The 22,970-nt window shown below is 41.5% G+C and overlaps 1 protein-coding gene across 11 annotated transcripts in view; it reads right to left on the reverse strand.

Moving 5' to 3' along the window:
- Positions 1 to 296: 296 nt before the first annotated feature.
- SLC41A3 (solute carrier family 41 member 3) overlaps positions 297 to 22,970 on the reverse strand; it is a 95,172-nt gene continuing 72,498 nt past the window's right edge. For 8 of the 11 annotated variants that reach the window (XM_078442651.2, XM_078442648.2, XM_078442649.2 and 5 more), the window contains 4 exons: positions 22,821 to 22,900; positions 20,630 to 20,764; positions 2,480 to 2,628; positions 297 to 1,188 (listed from right to left, as the gene is read on the reverse strand). In XM_078442651.2, the coding sequence (XP_078298777.2) occupies positions 979 to 1,188; positions 2,480 to 2,628; positions 20,630 to 20,764; positions 22,821 to 22,900 (574 nt within the window). In that variant the 3' untranslated portion in view covers positions 297 to 978. Of the gene's footprint in view, positions 1,189 to 2,479; positions 2,629 to 5,128; positions 5,273 to 5,492; positions 6,301 to 20,629; positions 20,765 to 22,820; positions 22,901 to 22,970 lie in introns of those variants that run through there. The other 3 variants (XR_013554072.2, XM_078442652.2, XM_078442653.2) reach the window with 3 other exon arrangements.

Below are 22,970 nucleotides of genomic sequence, written 5' to 3' on the forward strand. Positions count from 1 at the left end.
TTAAAAAGTGAGGACATTCTGGGGCAGTGCTTCTCAAATGTAAGAGTGCATCAGAACAACATGGGGCTTGTTAAACCCACCTTGCTGACCCCACCCCAAGACAGGCTGACTGGCAGGCCTAGGGGAAGGAGGATTAACAACTTCCATGTCTAACAAGTTTCCCTGACTTTGATGCTTCTCTGCTAGAGACCACAGTTTGAGAAATAGACACTAGAGAAATGCCAGAGGTATTTGTTACTTACAGACCCCAAGTCTTATGGTTGCATTAACTACCTTTAAAGACACAAAAGGCCAAGTACAATATAATCTATGTTTTATTTTATACTTTTGTGATCACTAAAATCTAAACAGAAGTTTGGCTTCAACATAAAAAAAGAAAAAGAAAAATAGTGACAGGATTAAATACCAAGAGCAGATCACAAGGGTATGCAAGGAAGGGCTGTCCTGGGAAGGGTTGCACATTTGCAGGCACATCAGCAGAATAGCCCATGAAGCTTGGATCTAGTCAGCCTGTGGGTAAGCCACAGCACAGTCCTGAGGTATAGGCACAGAAAGTGTTTCCTTCCTGCTCCTTCCAAGTACAGGCTGTGTGGACACAGAACACTGCCCACACATCCCCCCAGTGCACTGGACATACCTCTTCCTTCAGCGTCTTCAGGCCAGAGTCTCCTGCTCTCCACACACACACATGCACTTATTTGCACTCACCCAGCACATGAGTGCACACTCAAGCCCAGGAGCATGCAGTCACATGTACACAAACACTGCCTCTGATTTCAGGTCTCCTTCACCTTTACAGGCTCAGCTTCCAACTCCAGAGTCAAGATGTGTGAGTGTCCCTGGAAGACTGACAAAGGGTCACTGCAGAATCAGGGTGTTAACCATCCTTCCTGAGGACCTAGTCAGGGAGAAACTGTATTCTGTACCCTGCTGGTGGGAAGGAAAATTCTACTGAGCAAATACGGCTGCCTGGGCTCATTAGGGAGGCCCGGATGCTGGGTCTGAGATGTCATCCAGCCCTGCTTCACTCCTCAATAACCAGTTGATAAGGAAGCAGAGTGTCAGGAGGCCAGTCCCTAGCAGGTCCCCCAGCCCTGTGAGGTAGGGGATGCAGTGGCTGTCTGGATCCAGAGCCTGGTGCCACGTGAGCCGAACCATCACTTCTGCCAGGTACAGCAGAATTGTCACCTGTCATAAGAGCAAGCAGACACAAAAGATGACAACTAAGTCAGAAAGCCAAGTGTCACCAAGAAACACTAGATTTCAAAGGCAGATACTAAGGTGGACATGTCAACCCCAGGGAGTCAACCCCATGTCAACCCCAGCTGGACTTCCTCCAGCTTCTCTTGGGGTCAATGCCTAGCTCTGAACTCATGCAGAGGCCAGAAAGTCCACCCTCATCCACACTTGCCTAGTCTCCCTCCTGTCGTCAGGACCTGCTTGCAGCATCCTGAGGTGGCAGACAGATCGTCTCTGCTACACAGGCTCCTCTCACCTTCCTTAGAAACTCAAGACACAGACTTCAGATAGGGTTCCCTAGAGGGCCTCACTTGAGCAGTTTTGGAGAGTAACCCTTCCCTGGAAGCACCACAGTGCTGGTCTCACTTCAGAGCTCCTCAGTGTCTTGTCACAGGCTGACCGCAGCCCCTCTGTCCCCCTCGGGACAGTTTCTCAAAGTACCCCGCCCTATCCTTCATGATCAGGGACATGCTGCAATTGCAAATGCCCTAACTCAGAGGATTTGAAAACATCAGTCCCTAGTTCTAGCACTGCCCTCCTATAACTGCCCATCAAGGCCCACCGTTATCCCTGTGGACATCCCAGGCCCACCAGGGGCATCTGACAACTAGTCTGGGCAGATAGTCTGCTGAGTACTACCCACAGGCAGGCACCAGCCTAACCTTTAATCATGCCCTTATCACCACCCAGCGCTGACTAAAAGTCCTTGTGTGTGTTTTAGCAACATCCCAGCAGGGACCTGGTCCCTGCCCACCCTGTCTGTGATGAATGATGTGCATGGCCCAGTTCACCAGCCAGAACCACACATCAGCTTGCTTCATGGCAACTTGCTGTATCTTCAGGACCATCCTCTGATCTCCTGGTGACAATTGAGCAGTGTGCTATATGCAGTATGGATGGTGCCTTGTGGGAAGTGGAGATTAACGAGTGTGCAGTGTAAAGTGTGTCATGTGCAGTGTGCTGTGTGTACTGTGGAGCATGCTGCTTGCAGTATGAAATGTGCCCTGTGCAGTATGCAATGTGGAATGCATGCAATGCAGAGTGTGGTGTGACTTGTGTGTCTGGTTCACACCCTTGAGCTTGAATATGTTGATTCTTGGAAGATGGGGGCCATGCCCTGCCATGTCCAGGAACCCCCCCAACCTCACCCCCTCAGCATCTTTCCCAGGTCAGGGAGATAAATCTTGCTGGCTGAATAAGCACTGAATGCTGCTTTGATGCTACTAACAGTCATCCTTACCTGCATCAGACTTGCTAGCAGATAGAACACCACAAACATCTTACTTTGTGGGACCAAATGGCCTTCCACCAAGTAAATGATATAGAAGAAAATCAGATGGCCCGGAACCACCAGAGAGAGCAGGACTCGAGCTGATACGGAATTAATTTCTGGAAAAGACAACCATAGAGGTGTGTGTGACTTGACAGGCAGCAGGGACCACCTTGGCATGTTTTAGTTTCCCGTGAGGCATCCGCATTCATTTATCTACTACACGAGTGTTTCCTGAGCACCTACTATACTGCAGGCATGTTCTAGCAGATGCGGATATAGCTCTGTCCCTTCCTTCAAGGAAATGACACTTTAGGGAAGAGAAAAAAAAAAAACAGACTTGAGTAGCAGAAACAAACAAGAAAGGTCATTTCAAAGGGTGACCAGTGCTAGGAAGCATGGGTCTTTGTTTTAGAGAACCAGGTGGGTACTAGCAAGATGAGTTACTGGATACTAAAAGCTCTCTCGAGAAGAGGACAACTTGGCTGAGACACACATCCGGAGGAGAGTATTCTGGGCAGAGAAAAGAGGTTGCAAGGGGCTGAAGGTAGAAGAGAGCTCTGGAATGTGAGGGGAATGAAGGCTCAGCATGTGAAGTCTGATCCAGGGAGGGCTGGCACACTCATAGGGGGCCTCAGACACCCCCTTCCTCACGCTAAGCCTGAGAGATCCATTCAGCACATTCTCTTTTGGCTTCAGCCCTCCAGGAATCTGAGACTCTGCAAGAAGTGTGACTTCCCTGCCCCAACCACACACACTTTTAAGAGTGTCACGTGTAAACGCAAATGACTCTTCAAACAGAAATAAAGAGTTTCAGTAAAAAGCCTCCATTTGCCTCTGAGTTAATATATTTCATCAAATTCCTAAGAAAGAGGGGGGAAATCATATAGCTTAGAAGCCAAAAACACTACCATAAAATAATATGTAGAGAGGGTGAGAAAACACAAGAGCTCCAAAGTCTATTTGTGATGAAAAATTAGACAAGGTATGAGAAGATTCTTTTAAAAAAAGAAAAAGTAGGGGCGCCTGGGTGGCTCAGTTGGTTAAGCGGCCGACTTCGGCTCAGGTCATGATCTCACGGTCCGTGAATTCAAGCCCCGCGTCAGGCTCTGTGTTGCCAGCTCAGAGCCTGGAGCCTGTTTCAGATTCTGTGTCTCCCTCTCTCTGACCCTCCCCTGTTCCTGCTCTGTCTCTCCCTGTCTCAAAAATAAATAAAATGTAAAAAAATTTTTAAAAAATAAAAAAAAAAAAAAGAAAAAGTAGAAGCAAAATAAATAATTACTAATGGCAGCTGGCACTAAAACTCAAGACAATCTTGAGAGTAAGAATTCAGTAAAATATTTAGGTGCTGCTATACATTGGATGTTTGTCCATATCCCCCTTGCTTTCACCACCCAGATCCCCATGTTGTAACTTAACCCCGAGTGTGATGGTATTTGGAGGTGATTAAGTCATAAGGGTAGGGTACAGCACTCATGTATGGCATTAGTGCTTATAACTTATAAGCTATAAGAGACTTCAGAAAGCCTCTTCACCCTTTCTGTCATGTAAGCACATAGTGAGAAGACAGCTGTGAAGGAGGAACAGGCCATCACCACAGAATTTGCTAGTGCCTTGATCTTGAACTTCCACCCACCACAACTATAAAAAACAAGTTTCTTGTGGTTATGAGCCAATCATTTTATGCTTGCATTATAGCAGTCTGAACCAGGAAAGGTACAAAAATACAGAAATTGAAATAGATTTTCCAAACACAAGTGACAAATCAGAAAATATAATAGGTACAATCCATCAAATGCACTATTAGGTATTTACCCAAAGGATATAAAAATAAAGACCCAAAGGGGTACATGCACCCAAATGTTTATAGCAACATTATCAACAACAGCCAAACTGCAAAGAGAGCCCAAATGTCCATAGACTGGATGAAGATGTGGTATGTATATATACATATATATATATATATATATATATATATATATATATATATACACACACACACACACACATATATATACACACCATATATACATATGGTGTGTGTGTGTATGTGTGTGTGTACATATATATACACACACAGTGGATTATTCAGCCATCAAAAATGAAATCTTGCCATTTATAATGATGTGGATGGAGCTAGAATGTATTATGCTAAGTAAAATAAGTCAATCAGAGAAAGACAAATACCATACAATTTCACTCATATGTGGAATGTAAGAAACAATACAGATGAACATATGGGAAGGGGGTGTGGAAAGAGAAGACAGGGAGACAAAGCATAAGAGACTCTTAATGATAGAGAACAAACTGAGGGTTGCTGGAGGCAAGGGGAGTGGGGGTATGGGCTAAATGAGAGATGGGTATTAAGGAAGGCACTTGTTGTGATGAGTACTGGGTGCTGTATGTAAATGATGAATCACTGAATTCTACTCCTGAAACCAACATTGCATTGATGTTAACTAAAATTAAAATTAAAGAAAAAAAAGATAAAATGTGGTTCCCAGTACTAGAAAAAATAACGGGAATTTCCATGTTAAGACAAGATGGGGTAGACACATCTCTTCCTAATCCTCTCACTAAATACAACTAAAAATGCTGGACACTATATATAAAATAAACATAAGATTTTAAAAGGTGGAGAGAAAAAGTGGCTGGCCAGGGACCTCAGGATTCAATAAACAACACAGAGGTAAGTTACCTGGGTTGTTGTTTTGGTGTTTTGGTGGGTGGTGCTGGTTTATTTCATATATCCCAGACTGGATGCTGGAGAAGTCAGCAAGCCAGAAATGTCAATCAATGGGCAAGATTCAAAAGAAAAGACTCAACAAAAGCCTGCTCTGTCTAGCCAAAGGTCCAGAAGAGGGACAGCCTAGCAAAGCACAGAACTTCTAGACAACAGCTGCTGTATTCCAGACAAACATCACAGGAAAGACTGCAGCCCCACTTTCATCAGCAAAGGCCAAGTGGGGAGCCTGGACTCTGACCTAATCTATGTGGAATGTGGTGCTCACCCCTTCTGGCTGACGTGGGATAAGAGAAGACTAAGTGGAGAGTAAGTGGTACTCTGCCTGGTGGTAATGAGCTCCCCACTTCATGTTGATGAAGGCCATGTGGGGAACAGTAATAAGGCATCCCTCTCCCTCTCGGACAAGGTGGGATCAGAAGAACACAGACTCCCTGCCAGTCCACCAGCAATGAGGTGCTCCTCTTCGCCCAGTGTGTGAATAGAGATAGGGGAATCCTGGGCTTCCAGCCCTACCTGGCAGTAAGCAAGCAATGTATTATTCCCTTTCCTTCAGTGGTGCACTGTCAGAGGAGGTACCTAAAAAAGACTTAAATAAGATCCAGAATTTAATAACCTATACCCCAAATGCCTGGGATTTAATCGAAAATCACTTCTTACAAAAGAAATCTCCTATAACCAGTAAAGAAATAGAATTAGTAATCAAAAATCTCCCAAAAAAACCAAGAGTCCAGGGCTGGGTAACTTTCCAGGGGAATTCTACCAAACATTTAAAGAAGAGTTAACACCTATTCTTTTGAAGCTGTTCCAAAAATTAGAAATGGAAGGAAAGCTTCCAAACTCATTCTAGGAAGTCAGTATTACCTTGATTTCAAAACCAGACCAAGACCCCACGAAAAAAGGAGAACTCCAGACCAATTTCCCTGATGAACACCGATGTGAAATTACTCAACAGGAAACCGACCAACCAGATACAACAATACATTAAAAGAATTGTTCACCATGACCAAGTGGGATATATACCCAGGATGCAGGGCTGGTTCAATATCTGCAAAAAAATCAATGTGATATATCACATTAATAAAAGAAAGGACAAGAACCACATGATCCTCTCGATAGATGCAGAGAAAGCATTTGACAAAATACAGCATCCTTTCTTGATAAAAACCCTCAAGAATGTAGGGATAAGAGGATCGTACCTCAAGATCATAAAAAGCCATATGTGGTATCATCCTCAGTGGGGAAAAACTGAGAGCTTACCCCTAAGGTCAGGAACATGACAGGGATGTCTACTCTTGCCACTGTTACTCAATATAGTATTAAAAGTCTTAGCCTCAGCAATCAGACAACACAAAGGAGTAAAAGGCATCCAAATTGGCAAGGAGGAAGTCAAACTTTTCACTCTTCGCAGATGACATGATACTCTATATGGAAAACCCAAAAGATTCCACCAAAAAACTGCTAGAACTGATCCATGAATTCAGCAAAGTTGCAGGATATAAAATCAACGCACAGAAATCAGTTGCATTCCTATACACCAACAATGAAGAGACAGAAAGAGAAATCAAGGAATCGATCCCATTTACAGTTGGACCAAAAACCATAAAATACCTAGGAATAAATCTAACCAAAGAGGTGAAAAATCTATACACTGAAAACTATAGGAAGCTTATGAAAGAAATTGAAGACACAAAAAAATGGAAAAATATTCCTTGCTCCTGGATTGCAAGAACACATATTATTAAAATGTCAATATTACCCAAAGCAATCTACATATTCAATGCAATGCTTATCAAAATAACACCAGCATTCTTCGTAGAGTTAGAATAAACAATCCTAAAATTTGTATGGAATGATAAAAGACCCCAAATAGCCAAAGATATCCTGAAAAAGAAAACCAAATCTGGAGGCATCACAATTCTGGACTTCAAGCTGTATTACAAAGCTGTAATCATCAAGACAGTATGGAAATCGCACAAAACCAGACACTCAAATCAATGGAATAGATTAGAGAACCCAGAAATGGACTCACAAACATATGGCCATTTAATCATTGACAAAGCAGGAAAGAAAATCCAATGGAATAAAGACAGTCTCTTCAGCAATTGTGCTGGGAAAACTGGACAGCAACATGCAGAAAAATGAACCTGGATCATTTACTTAAACGATACACAAAAATAAACTCAAATGGATGAAAGACCTAAGTAAAAGACAGGAGGCCATCAAAATCCTCGAGGAGAAAGCAGGGAAACACCTCCTTGACTCGGCTGCAGCAACTTCTTACTCAACACATATCCAGAGGCAAGGGAAATAAAAGAAAAAATGAACTATTGGGACCTCATCAAGATAAAAAGCCTCTGCACAGCAAAAGAAACAATCAACAAAACTACAAGGCAACCAACAGAATGGGAGAAGATATTTGCAAACGACATATCAGATAATGGGTTAGCATCCAAAATCTATAAAGAATTTATCAAACTCAACACCCAAAAAACAAACAATCCAGTGAAGAAATGGACAAAAGACATGAATAGACATTTCTCCAAAGAAGACATCCAGATGGCCAACTGACACATGAAAAAAGGCTCAACACCACTCATCATCAGGGAAATACAAATCAAAACCACAATGAGATACCACCTGACACCTGTCAGAATGGCTAACATTAACAACTCAGGCCACAACAGATGTTGGCAAAGATGCAGAGAAAGAGGATCTCTTTTGCCCTGCTGGTAGGAATGCAAACTGGTGAGCCACTCTAGAAAACAGTATGGAGGTTCCTCAAAAAATTAAAAATAGGACTACTGTGTGACTCAGCAATTATACTACTAGGCATTTATCCAAGGGATACAGGTATGCTGTTTCAAAGGGGCACATGCACCCTAATGTTTATAGCAGCACTAACAACAATAGCCAAAGTATGGAAAAAGCCCAAATGTCCATTGATGGATGAATGGATAAAAAACATGTGGTATATATACACAATGGAGTATTACTCAGCAATCAAAAAGAATGAAATTTTGCCATTTGCAACTATATGAATGGAACTAGAGGGTATTATACTAAGTGAAATTAGTCAGCCAGAGAAAGACAAATATCATATAACTTCACTCATATGAGGAACTTAAGACACAAAACAGATGAGCAAAAGGGAAGGGAAGCAAAAATAATATAAAAACAAGGAGGGGAAGAAAACATAAGAGACTCTTAAATACCGAGAACAAAGGTATTTTTGTTGAGGGTTGCTGGAGGGGTTGTGGCTGGGGGGATGGACTAAATGGGTAAGGGGCTTTAGGAAGGACACTTGTTGGGATGAGCACTGGGTGTTATACACAGGGGATGAATCACTGCAATTGACAACTGAAATCATTATAGCACTAGAGGCTAACTTGGATGTAAATTTTAAAAAAATGGAAAAAGAAAAAAGTCTCAACATGATGAGAAAATACAACTAACAGACACTAAGAATGAGATAAGAAGGTAGAATTATCTGAAAGCAATTTTAATGAATCTATTATAAAAGTGCTTCAACCACCAATTACAAACACACTTGAAACAAATGATAAAAATAGAAAGTTTTGATAAAAAAACAGAAAGTCTCAGAAAAGAAACAAAGATACAAAGAAGAACCATGTTGAAATTTTAGAATGGAAAAAACACATAATGGCCAAAAACCCCAAACAACTCAGAGAAAGGAATGAATAGCAGAATGGAGAGGACAGAAGAAAAATCTGTGAATTTGAAGGGAAAAACTATGGAAATTAGCCTATCTGAACAAGAGAGGGTAAAAATAGGCTGGCATGGGGTAATTGAACAGAGACTCAGGGGCTTATGGGACTAGAACAAAAGATCTATCATTCATGTCATCAGAGTCCTAAGGGAAAAGAAGAAGAGAGTGGGACTGAAAGTTTATTTGAAGAAATAATGGCTTACAATTTCCCAAATTTGAAAAAATTTAAGTCTATTTCTTCAAAGAGGTGAGTGGACCCCAAATGTGGAAAATCCCTAAGAAATAGACATCAAAGTATATCATAACTCATAGTGTAAAAAGTAAAGTAAAATTCTTGAAATAAACAAAAGACAAATGACACCTTATGTATACAATAGAAACAATTCAAATGACAGTAATTTCTCATCAGAAGAAGTGGCACTTTTTCAAGTGCTGAAAAGTGAAAAAATACAATATTATATTGAATACTGAAAAAATATAATACTAGATATTTTGCATTTATGTAAATTTTTTCAAATTCTATTTTACTTCCATCATTTTATTTTAGTCTACTACATTGTATTCACTTTTTCAAATTTTCAAATGATTTCTTTTTTCCTTTTTTAAAATCCTTTTTCTCTTTTTTGTTTCTTTCCCTTTTTCTTAACTACAGAAAAAGAAAAATTTATATTTATTTTTAATTTTTATTAAAAATATTTTTCTTTAATTTTTTTCTACTATATTCTTTACTTTTGTATATATTTATTCAAATTCTATTTTACCCCATAATCTCATTTTAGTCTACTTCAGTGTATTCATTTTTGCAAATTCTCACACAATTTCCTTTTTTTCTCACCCATCCCCCCCTCTTTTTTTTCCCTCTAATCTGTCACAACACTTTCAACACCAAGACCAAAACATACCTAGGATCTAGCATCATCTGTTCATTCGATTTTATGTGTGTGTTTTTAATTTTTAATTTTAATATTTTTTTAATTTTAATTTTTTTAACTTCAATTTTTCTACCTCATTAAATCCTTTCCTCCCTTCAAAATGACAAAATTAAGGAATTCACCCCAAAGGAAAGAGCATGAAGAAATGACAGCCAGGGATTTAACCAACACAGATACAAGCAAGATGTCTGAACTGGAATTTAGAATCACGATAATACGAATACTAGCTGGAGCTGAAAATAGAAGTAAAAAATAGCCAGAATGATTTTAAAAATGCTATAACTGAGCTGCAATCATGGATGGATGCAGCGGCAGCAAGGATGGGTGAGGCAGAACAGAGAATCAGCGATATAGAGGACAAACTTATAGAGAATAACGAAGTAGAAAAAAAGAGGGAGATTAAGGCAAAAGAGCACGATTTAAGAATTAGAGAAATCAGTGACTCTATAAAAAGGAACAACATCAGAATCATAGGGGTCCCAGAGGAGGGAGAGAGAGAGAAATAGGGGTAGAAGGGTTATGTGAGCAAATCATAGTGGAAAACTTTCCCAACCTGGGGAAAGACACAGACATCAAAATCCAGGAAGCACAGAGTACCCCCATTAGATTCAACAAAAACCGACCATCAACAAGGCATATCATAGTCAAATTCACAAAATACTCAGGCAAGCATAAACTCATGAAAGCAGCAAGGGAAAAAAAGTCCCTAACCTACAAGGGAAGGCAGATCAGGTTTGCAGACCTATCCACAGAAACTTGGCAGGCCAGAAAGGAGTGGTGGGATATATTCAGTGTGCTGAATCAGAAAAATATGCAGCCAAGAATGCTTTATCCAGCAAGGCTGTCAATAAAAATAGAAGGAGAGAGAAAAAGTTTCCCAGACAAACAAAAATTAAAGGAGTTTGTGACCAATAAAGCAGCCCTGCAAAAAATTTTAAGGGGAATCTGAGGGGAGAAAAGATGAAAATATATATATATACACGTGTATATACACATGTGTATGTGTGTGTGTGTGTGTATATATACATATATATATATATATATATATATATATATATATATATATATACCAAAAGCAACAAAAGATTAGAAAGCACCAGAGAACACCACCAGAAACTCCAACTCTACAAGCATCATAATCCAATAAATTCATATCTTTTAGTACTCACTCTAAATGTCATTGGACTCAATGCTCCAATCAAAAGACATAGGATAACAGAATGGATAAGAAAACAAGATCCATCTATATGTTGTTTACAAGAGTACCACTTTAGACCTAAAGACACCTTCAGATTGAAAATAAGGGGATGGAGGGGGATTGAAGAAGACGGCGGCGTAGGAGGACGCTGGGCTCACCGCCCATCCTGCTGATCACTTAGATTCCACCTACACCTGCCTAAATAACCCAGAAAACCGCCAGAGGATTAGCAGAACGGAGTCTCCAGAGCCAAGCGTAGAAGAGAGGCCCACGGAAGAGGGTAGGAAGGGCGGCGAGGCGGTGCGCGCTCCACGGACTGGTGGGAGGGAGCCGGGGTGGACGGGAAGCCTGCCAGCCAAGTAGAGCCCCCGAGTCTGGCTGGCAAAAGCGGAGGGGCCTGATGGAGTGTGTTCCGACAGCAAGCGCGACTTAGCGTCTGGGAGGTCATAAGTTAACAGCTCTGCTCAGAAAGCGGGAAGGCTGGAGGACAAAGGGAGGGAGAGCTGCTGAGCCCCCGGATGACAGAGCTTAGTTTGGTGGGGAACAAAGGCGCTCGCCAGCGCCATCTCCCCCGCCCATCCCCTAGCCAAAATCCCAAAGGGAACCAGTCCCTGCCAGGGAACTTGCTCGCTCCCCGCAAACACCCAACTCTGTGCTTCTGCGGAGCCAAACCTCCGGCAGCGGGTCTGACTCCCGCTGCCACAGGGCCCCTCCTGAAGTGGATCACCTAAGGAGAAGCGAGCTAAGCCTGCCCCTCCTGCCCCCGTGCACCTTGCCTACCCACCCCAGCTAATACGCCAGATCCCCAGCACCACAAGCCTGGCAGTGTGCAAGTAGCCCAGACGGGCCACGCCACCCCACATGAGTCCCGCCCCTAGGAGATGGGAAGAGAAGGCACACACCAGTCTGACTGTGGCCCCAGCAGAGGGCTGGGGGCAGACATCAGGTCTGACTGCGACTCCGCCCACCAACTCCAGTTATACACCACAGCACAGGGGAAGTGCCCTGCAGGTCCTCACCACTCCAGGGACTATCCAAAATGACCAAACGGAAGAATTCCCCTCAGAAGAATCTCCAGGAAATAACAACAGCCAATGAACTGATCAAAAAGGATTTAAATAATATAACAGAAAGTGAATTTAGAATAATAGTCATAAAATTAATCACTGGGCTTGAAAACAGTATAGAGGACAGCAGAGAATCTCTTGCTACAGAGATCAAGGGACTAAGGAACAGTCACGAGGAGCTGACAAACGCTTTAAACGAAATGAAAAACAAAATGGAAACCACGACGGCTCGGATTGAAGAGGCAGAGGAGAGAATAGGTGAACTAGAAGATAAAGTTATGGAAAAAGAGGAAGCTGAGAGAAAGAGAGATTAAAAAAACCAGGAGTATGAGGGGAAAATTAGAGAACTAAGTGATACACTAAAAAGAAATAATATACGCATAATTGGTATCCCAGAGGAGGAAGAGAGAGGGAAAGGTGCTGAAGGGGTACTTGAAGAAATAATAGCTGAGAACTTCCCTGAACTGGGGAAGGAAAAAGGCATTGAAATCCAAGAGGCACAGAGAACTCCCTTCAGACGTAACTTGAATCGACCTTCTGCACGACATAGCATAGTGAAACTGGCAAAATACAAGGATAAAGAGAAAATTCTGAAAGCAGCAAGGGATAAACGTGCCCTCACATATAAAGGGAGACCTATAAGACTCGTGACTGATCTCTCTTTTGAAACTTGGCAGGCCAGAAAGGATTGGCACGATATCTTCAGTGTGCTAAACAGAAAAAATATGCAGCCGAGAATCCTTTATCCAGCAAGTCTGTCATTTAGAATAGAAGGAGAGATAAAGGTCTTCCCAAACAAACAAAAACTGAAGGAATTTGTCACCACTAAACCAGCCCTACAAGAGATCCTAAGGGGGATCCTGTGAGACAAAGTACCAGAGACATCACTACAAGCATAAAACATACAGATATCACAATGACTCTAAACCCGTATCTTTCTATAATAACACTGAATGTAAATGGATTAAATGCACCAACCAAAAGACATAGGGTATCAGAATGGATAAAAAAACAAGACCCATCTATTTGCTGTCTACAAGAGACTCATTTTAGACCTGAGGACACCTTTAGACTGAGAGTGAGGGGATGGAGAACTATTTATCATGCTACTGGAAGCCAAAAGAAAGCTGGAGTAGCCATACTTATATCAGACAAACTAGACTTTAAATTAAAGGCTGTAACAAGAGATGAAGAAGGGCATTATATAATAATTACAGGGTCTATCCATCAGGAAGAGGTAACAATTATAAATGTCTATGCGCCGAATACCGGAGCCCCCAAATATATAAAACAATTACTCATAAACATAAGCAACCTTATTGATAAGAATGTGGTAATTGCAGGGGACTTTAACACCCCACTTACAGAAATGGATAGATCATCTAGACACACGGTCAATAAAGAAACAAGGGCCCTGAATGACACATTGGATCAGATGGACTTGACAGATATATTTAGAACTCTGCATCCCAAAGCAACAGAATATACTTTCTTCTCGAGTGCACATGGAACATTCTCCAAGATAGATCATATGCTGGGTCACAAAACAGCCCTTCATAAGTTCACAAGAATTGAAATTATACCATGCATACTTTCAGACCACAATGCTATGAAGCTTGAAATCAACCACAGGAAAAAGTCTGGAAAACCTCCAAAAGCATGGAGGTTAAAGAACACCCTACTAACGAATGAGTGGGTCAACCAGGCAATTAGAGAAGAAATTAAAAAATATATGGAAACAAACGAAAATGAAAATACAACAATCCAAACGCTTTGGGATGCAGCGAAGGCAGTCCTGAGAGGAAAATACATGTCAATCCAGGCCTATCTCAAGAAACAAGAAAAATCCCAAATACAAAATCTAACAGCACACCTAAAGGAAATAGAAGCAGAACAGCAAAGGCAGCCTAAACCCAGCAGAAGAAGAGAAATAATAAAGATCAGAGCAGAAATAAACAATATAGAATCTAAAAAAACTGTAGAGCAGATCAATGAAACCAAGAGTTGGTTTTTTGAAAAAATAAACAAAATTGACAAACCTCTAGCCAGGCTTCTCAAAAAGAAAAGGGAGATGACCCAAATAGATAAAATCATGAACAAAAATGGAATTATTACAACCAATCCCTCAGAGATACAAACATTTATCAGGGAATACTATGAAAAATTATATGCCAACAAATTGGACAACCTGGAAGAAATGGACAAATTCCTAAACACCCACACTCTTCCAAAACTCAATCAGGAGGAAATAGAAAGCTTGGACAGACCCATAACCAGCGAAGAAATGGAATTGGTTATCAAAAATCTCCCAACAAATAAGAGTCCAGGACCAGATGGCTTCCCAGGGGAGTTCTACCAGACGTTTAAAGCAGAGATAATACCTATCCTACTCAAGCTATTCCAAGAAATAGAAAGGGAAGGAAAACTTCCAGACTCATTCTATGAAGCCAGTATTACTTTGATTCCTAAATCAGACAGAGACCCAGTAAAAAAAGAGAACTACAGGCCAATATCCCTGATGAATATGGATGCAAAAATTCTCAATAAGATACTAGCAAATCGAATTCAACAGCATATCAAAAGAATTATTCACCATGATCAAGTGGGATTCATTTCTGGGATGCAGGGCTGGTTCAACATTCGCAAATCAATCAACGTGATACATCACATTAATAAAAAAAAAGAGAAGAACCATATGATCCTGTCAATCGATGCAGAAAAGGCCTTTGACAAAATCCAGCACCCTTTCTTAATAAAAACCCTCAAGAAAGTCGGGATAGAAGGAACATACTTAAAGATCATAAAAGCCCACAGCTAACATCATCCTCGATGGGGAAAAACTGAGAGCTTTTTCCCTGAGATGAGGAACATGACAGGGATGTCGACTCTCACCGCTGTTGTTTAACATAGTGCTGGAAGTTCTAGCATCAGCAATCAGACAACAGAAGGAAATCAAAGGCATCAAAATTGGCAAAGATGAAGTCAAGCTTTCGCTTTTTGCAGATGACATGATATTATACATGGAAAATCCGATAGATTCCACCAAAAGTCTGCTAGAACTGATACATGAATTCAGCAAAGTTGCAGGATACAAAATCAATGTACAGAAATCAGTTGCATTCTTATACATTAACAATGAAGCAACAGAAAGACAAATAAAGAAACTGATACCATTCACAATTGCACCAAGAAGCATAAAATACCTAGGAATAAATCTAACCAAAGATGTAAAAGATCTGTATGCTGAAAACTATAGAAAGCTTATGAAGGAAATTGAAGAAGATATAAAGAAATGGAAAGACATTCCCTGCTCATGGATTGGAAGAATAAATATTGTCAAAATGTCAATACTACCCAAAGCTATCTACACATTCAATGCAATCCCAATCAAAATCGCACCAGCATTCTTCTCGAAGCTAGAACAAACAATCCTAAAATTCATATGGAACCACAAAAGGCCCCGAATAGCCAAAGTAATTTTGAAGAAGAAGACCAAAGCAGGAGGCATCACAATCCCAGACTTTAGCCTCTACTACAAAGCTGTCATCATCAAGACAGCATGGTATTGGCACAAAAACAGACACATAGACCAATGGAATAGAATAGAAACCCCAGAACTAGACCCACAAACGTATGGCCAACTCATCTTTGACAAAGCAGGAAAGAACATCCAATGGAAAAAAGACAGTCTCTTTAACAAATGGTGCTGGGAGAACTGGACAGCAACATGCAGAAGGTTGAAACTAGACCACTTTTTCACACCATTCACAAAAATAAACTCAAAATGGATAAAGGACCTGAATGTGAGACAGGAAACCATCAGAACCTTAGAGTAGAAAGAAGGAAAAGACCTCTCTGACCTCAGCCGTAGCAATCTCTTACTCGACACATCCCCAAAGGCAAGGGAATTAAAAGCAAAAGTGAATTACTGGGACCTTATGAAGATAAAAAGCTTCTGCACAGCAAAGGAAACAACCAACAAAACTAAAAGGCAACCAACGGAATGGGAAAAGATATTTGCAAATGACATATCGGACAAAGGGCTAGTATCCAAAATCTATAAAGAGCTCACCAAACTCCACACCCGAAAAACAAATAACCCAGTGAAGAAATGGGCAGAAAACATGAATAGACACTTCTCTAAAGAAGACATCCGGATGGCCAACAGGCACATGAAAAGATGTTCAACGTCGCTCCTTATCAGGGAAATACAAATCAAAACCACACTCAGATATCACCTCACGCCAGTCAGAGTGGCCAAAATGAACAAATCAGGAGACTATAGATGCTGGAGAGGATGTGGAGAGACGGGAACCCTCTTGCACTGTTGGTGGGAATGCAACCTGGTGCAGCCGCTCTGGAAAGCAGTGTGGAGGTTCCTCCAAAAATTAAAAATAGACCTACCCTATGACCCAGCAATAGCACTGCTAGGAATTGACCCAAGAGATACAGGAGTACTGATGCATAGGGGCACTTGTACCCCAATGTTTATAGCAGCACTCTCAACAATAGCCAAATTGTGGAAAGAGCCTAAATGTCCATCAACTGATGAATGGATAAAGAAATTCTGGTTTATATACACAATGGAATACTACGTGGCAATGAGAAAGAATGAAATATGGCCTTTTGTAGCAATGTGGATGGAACTGGAGAGTGTGATGCTAAGTGAAACAAGCCGTACAGAGAAAGACAGATACCATATGGTTTCACTCTTATGTGGATCCTGAGAAACTTAACAGAAACCCATGGGGGAGGGGAAGGAAAAAAAAAAAAGAGGTGAGAGTGGGAGAGAGCCAAAGCATAAGAGACTGTTAAAAACTGAGAACTGAGGGTTGATGGGGGATGGGAGGGAGGGGAGAGTGGGTGATGGGTATTGAGGAGGGCACCTTTTGGGATGAACACTGGGTGTTGTATGGAAACCAATTTGACAATAAATTTCATATATTAAAAAAAAATAAAATAAAATAAACGTCTGGTAGAACTCCCCTGGGAAGCCATCTGGTCCTGGACTCCTATTTGTTGGGAGATTTTTGATAACTCATTCAATTTCTTCGCTGTTTATGGGTCTGTTCAAGCTTTCTATATCCTCCTGATTGAGTTTTAGAAGTGTGTGGGTGTTTAGGAATTTGTGTATTTCTTCCAGGTTGTCCAGTTTGTTGGCATATAATTTTTCATAGTATTCCCTGATAATTGCTTGTATTTCTGAGGGATTGGTTGTTATAATTCCATTTTCATTCATGATTTTATCTATTTGGGTCATCTCCCTTTTCTTTTTGAGAAGCCTGGCTAGAGGTTTATCAATTTTGTTTATTTTTTCAAACCAACTCTTGGTTTCATTGATCTGCTCTACAGTTTTTTTAGATTCTATATTGTTTATTTTTGCTCTGATCTTTATTATTTCTCTTCTTCTGCGGGGTTTGGGGTGTCTTTGCTGTTCTGCTTCTTTTTCCTTTAGGTGTGCTGTTAGATTTTGTATTTGGGATTTTTCTTGTTTCTTGAGATAGGCCTGGATTGCAATGTATTTTCCTCTCAGGACTGCCTTCGCTGCGTCCCAAAGCGTTTGGATTGTTGAATTTTCATTTTCGTTTGTTTCCATATATTTTTTAATTTCTTCTCTAATTGCCTGGTTGACCCACTCATTCGTTAGTAGGGTGTTCTTTAATCTCCATGCTTTTGGAGGTTTTCCAGACTTTTTCCTGTGGTTGATTTCAAACTTCATAGCATTGTGGTCTGAAAGTATGCATGGTATGATCTCAATTCTTGTGAACTTATGAAGGGCTGTTTTGGGACCCAGTATGTGACCTTGGAGAATGTTCCATGTGCACTCGAGAAGAAAGTATATTGTTGCTTTGGGATTCAGAGTTCTAAATATATCTGTCAAGTCCATCTGATCCAATGTATCATTCAGGGCCCTTGTTTCTTTATTGACCATGTGTCTAGATGATCTATCCATTTCTGTAAGTGGAGTGTTAAAGTCCCCTGCAATTACCACATTCTTATCAATAAGGTTGCTTATGTTTGTTAGTAATTTTTTTATATATTTGGGGGCTCCCATATTCGGCGCATAGACATTTATAATTGTTAGCTCTTCCTGATGGATAGACCCTGTAATTATTATAAAATGCCCTTCTTCATCTCTTATTACAGCCTTTAATTTAAAGTCTAGTTTGTCTGATATAAGTACGGCTACTCCAGCTTTCTTTTGACTTCCAGTAGCCTGATAAATAGTTCTCCATCCCCTCAGCAATCTACATATTCAATGCAATCCCGATCAAAATAACACCAGCTTTCTTAACAGAGCTAAAACAAATAATCCTAAAATTTGTATGGAACCAGAAAAGACCGTGGATAGTCAAAGCAATCTTGAAAACGAAAACCAAAGCAGGAGGCATCACAATCCCAGACTTCAAGCTATACTACAAAGCTGTAATCATCAAGACAGTATGGTACTGGCACAAGAACAGACACTCAGATCAATGGAACAGCATAGAGAACCCAGAAATGGACCCACAAATATATGGCCAACTAATCTTTGACAAAGCAGGAAAGAATATCCAATGGAATAAAGACAATCTTTTCAGCAAGTGGTGCTGGGAAAACTGGACAGCGACATGCAGAAAAATGAACCTGGACCACTTTCTTACACCACACACAAATAAACTCAAAATGGATGAAAGACCTCAATGTAAGACAGGAAGCCATCAAAATCCTCGAGGAGAAAGCAGGCAAAAACCTCTTTCATCTTGCCCACAGCAACTTCTTACTCAACACGTCTCCAGAGGCAAGGGAAACAAAAGCAAAAATGAACTACTGGGACCCCATCAAAATAAAAAGCTTCTGCACAGTGAAGGAAACAATCAGCAAAACTAAAAGGCAACTGACAGAATGGGAGAAGATATTTGCAAATGACATATCAGATAAAGGGTTAGTATCCAAAATCTACAAAGTACTTATCAAACTCAACACCCAAAAAACAAATAATCCAGTGAAGAAATGGGCAAAAGACATGAATAGACACTTCTCCAAGGAAGACATCCAGATGGCCAACTAACACATGAAAAAAGTCTCAACACCACTCATCATCAGGGAAATACAAATCAAAACCACAATGAGATACCACCTGACACCTGTCAGAATGGCTAACATTAACAACTCAGGCCACAACAGATGTTGGCAAGGATGCAGAGAAAGAGGGTCTCTTTTGCATTGTTGGTGGCAATGCAAGCTTGTGCAGCCACTCTAGGAAACAGCATGGAGGTTCCTCAAAAAACTAAAAATAGAACTATCCTACGACCCAGCAATTGCACTACTAGACATTTATCCAAGGGATATAGGTGTGCTGTTTTGAAGGGACACATGCACCCCATGTTTATAGCAGCACTATCATCAATAGCCAAAGTATGGAAAGAGCCCAAATGTCCATCAATGGATGAATGGATCAAGAAAATGTGGCATATATATACAATGGAGCATTCAGCAATCACAAAAAATGAAATCTTGCCATTCCAAATACGTGGATGGAGGGTATTATTCTAAGTGAAATTAGTCAGAGAAAGACAAAAATCATATGACTTCACTCATATGAGGACTTTAGGGGACAAAACAGATGAACATAAGGGAAGGGAAAAAAAATTATATAAAAACAGGGAGTGGGACAAAACAGAAGAGACTCATAAATATGGAGAACAAACTGAGGGTTGATCGAGGGGTTGTGGGAGGGGGGATGGGCTAAATGCGTAAGGGACACTAAGGAAACTACTCCTGAAATCATTGTTTCACTATATGCTAACTAATTTGGGTGTAAATTTTAAAAAATAAATATAAAATTTTAAAAAATAAACAAAGAAACAAACCCTAAAAACCATACCACAATATTTAGTCAAGAGCTCCATTTTTGGTGCGTTTATCTGCTCTTCTGTTTGTTTGTTTTTGCTTTTAGAGAGGGAGAGAGTACTGTGGGCAGAGGGAGGGAGGAAGAGGGGGAGAGGGAGAGTGGGAGAGAGGGAGAGGGAGAGAGAGAGAGAGACTTTCCCATGACCTTCGGGTCATGACCTAAGCCAAAAATAAAAAGTTGGGACGATCAACCAACTGAGCCACACTGGCTCCCTGTATCTGCTCTTCTGGACCATGTATATACATGGGGGCAAGACTCAGCTTTCCCTGACTCATCATAATAATATGACATCTAGTACCTGGCAGACCTTCAATGAATATTTGAATGTTTGAATATTTGAATATTTAAATGAATGAATCAATCAATCAATCAATCAACTAAAGGCAAGGGTGGGAGTCAGGTCTCTGGGAGAAGGACTCATGACCTTGAAGATGATCTCTGTTGAAGTCAGCACTGGCCTTAGACCTCTGTTGCTACAGACACCAGATTCCACTAATGGCAAATTTTACTTGTTGAAAGAAATGGCCTTGTGGCTTCCAGAAGATACCAGACTCACCTGAGGTGCAGAAAGTGGAGCATGGGTTAGGCCAGTATTGTTTCATCCAGAGGGGTAGGACACCAGGTGTGCTCCACATGTGCAGGTAGGTGGAGATCCGGCTGGTCTGAATTGCCACCAGATTGCCACCAACACCTGGGAGGAGAAAAAGAATGTGGTTTCCCCCTTTTTATGCCAGTCTCTCAGTTCTGGCCCTTATTTTAAGTCTACTTCCTCCAGAAGCCTCCCTTGATTGATGTAGCACTTGGTCTCTTTTCCTTCCCTCCCACTTTACAACAGATTTTATTTGGCTGCAAGCAAGGGTAAACTCGACCTTGTGAGTGAAGCGCCAGGGTAGTAACTGTATCACCTTGACAGCTACCTCTTATGGTGAAGGAAATGTGACTGGCAAAGTAGGTTTACAATACAGATTTGTCAAGTAGAGGGAGGGAGGGAGAGTGATGGAAAGGTCTATGGGAAGATATTTTGATAAGGCCCTCAAGGCCTTGGGAAGTGACAGGGATCAGATTACAGACTGGAACATCTGAGAAAATGAAAAGATTTTTTCACCTAAGGTGGAAAGGAGATGGAAGAGAAGGTGGGCAACAGCAGCAAGGGAAGAGGGGATAGCATATGCAACAGGCCTGGGGCTTATGGCTGAGACTCCCAGCTTCCACAGAGAATGGACCATGCCAAGACGACAAAGGCCATGCTGAGCTGTCTTTGCAGGGACAGGATTACAGGCTGACAGAGAAGAGCGCCTGTTCAGGACCATCTTCTTTAGAGAGTGGGCAGGCTGCCTCCATCCTGTTTCCTCAGCCCATTGGGGAATAACCCCTCATTGGGCCAGATGTGCCCCAGTGATCTCCAGAGGTAGAGACCAACAACCCTGGATGCAAAGGTCTGTGGGCAGAGGATGGCTGCAGATCTATTTTGCTCAATCCACATGATTTAAAAATCATGTGGGGAGGAGTGGATTTAAAAATGTAACTCAAATTAATTGTTAGCATTTACATAAATTGCTGGCTTCTCCTAAGAAGTCAGTTCTGGCAACTCTGGACCTCCAAACTTGCCAGGCAGCAACTGGCTGGAGCTAAGCAGGCCCCTCTCCCTCCATAGCAGGAACACTTTCTGCAGCATGACCTATTCCCTGCTGCTCCTTACTGCCCAGCTATTGTCATACTGGCTGAACTCATTTAACATTCTCATGTTGCCCCACAGTCATCTGAGTTGGTGACATCCAAGGAAATCTTTCCAAGCTTTAGCCTGCCTTAGCAGTTGTTGTCTTCCACATGGCCAACTCCTTGCATGACGGGCAAGCCCTGCCTCTACTGGGACAGACCTGCTGGGTGGCCCACTGATATTCAAGGAATAGTCACCTGTGTTCCCATGGAAATGGGGAGAGGGGGTGCCCAAAGGCCTCCGTAGCCTGTTTCTGCAGCCCCAGAACACCAGGGTCGGGGACCAAGCAAAGTGTGCAAAAAGCTATCACATTTGGTTCCCTCCCTGACTGGTCAGTCCCATTTACAGATCCTCATCAAAAGCCAGACACAAACCAAGCTTTGGTTAAAAGAGCCCATAGGATCTAAGCCTAGAAGGGAGATCAATGAAGGGTTGGGTGGAAGACAACAGGGAATGGAGGGGATTCAGGCAAACCTGACAAACACAAGTCCTGTCTGAGTGGCAGCTGATTGTTTCCTCACCCAGAATGTAAACTCAGTATTGTCACAGTCTTGCTTTTGAAGAAGGCAGAAATCTAGATTTTTATGTGCAAAATTCTTAGTTTTAAATGTCATCAATGAATCTAAATTTAAGAAATTAACAAACAAACATACAAACAAACCATGAGAAGCCAACACCCCAGTTCTGAAGGCCATGATCAGGTGCCAGTGAATCCTGGCTTAGATGTGCCTTCAAGGCACGGGATTTAGCTCTGTGGGACAGCTCAAGCCTCTGTGGTGACTGTGAGGAAGAGTGTGAGCTGGTGGAGCAGTGGTCAGGGCTTTCTCCCTGAGGGTCTCCTTCCATATGAGAAAAACCAGCCCGGTAGTCTCTGCCCAGCAGAAACACAGCCATGGCTCAGTTTCCAGATTCTGCCTTTGAGGGCCTGGGGCTGGAGCTCTGAAGTCACTGCTTTTCAGGTCCCACTGCGCAAGCCCTGGGGGCTAACACAGCCCAGGGGTCCCAGGTGATGGTGACTGCCAATACCTACCACATATGATGGGAGTAAATATGGCCATGCCTTGGAATTGCTGTTTAGAAATGGTTTTGTTCAAGATGAGCCCTCCAAAACTGGGGAGAGAGCAGAGGGCAAATGATTAGTTTATCATTTATCATTATTTATCATTAGTTATCCCCTATC

The sequence above is a fragment of the Panthera onca genome, chromosome A2 (genome assembly GCF_046562875.1).
Source record: "Panthera onca isolate mPanOnc1 chromosome A2, mPanOnc1 haplotype 2, whole genome shotgun sequence".
Taxonomy (NCBI): Eukaryota; Metazoa; Chordata; class Mammalia; order Carnivora; family Felidae; genus Panthera; species Panthera onca.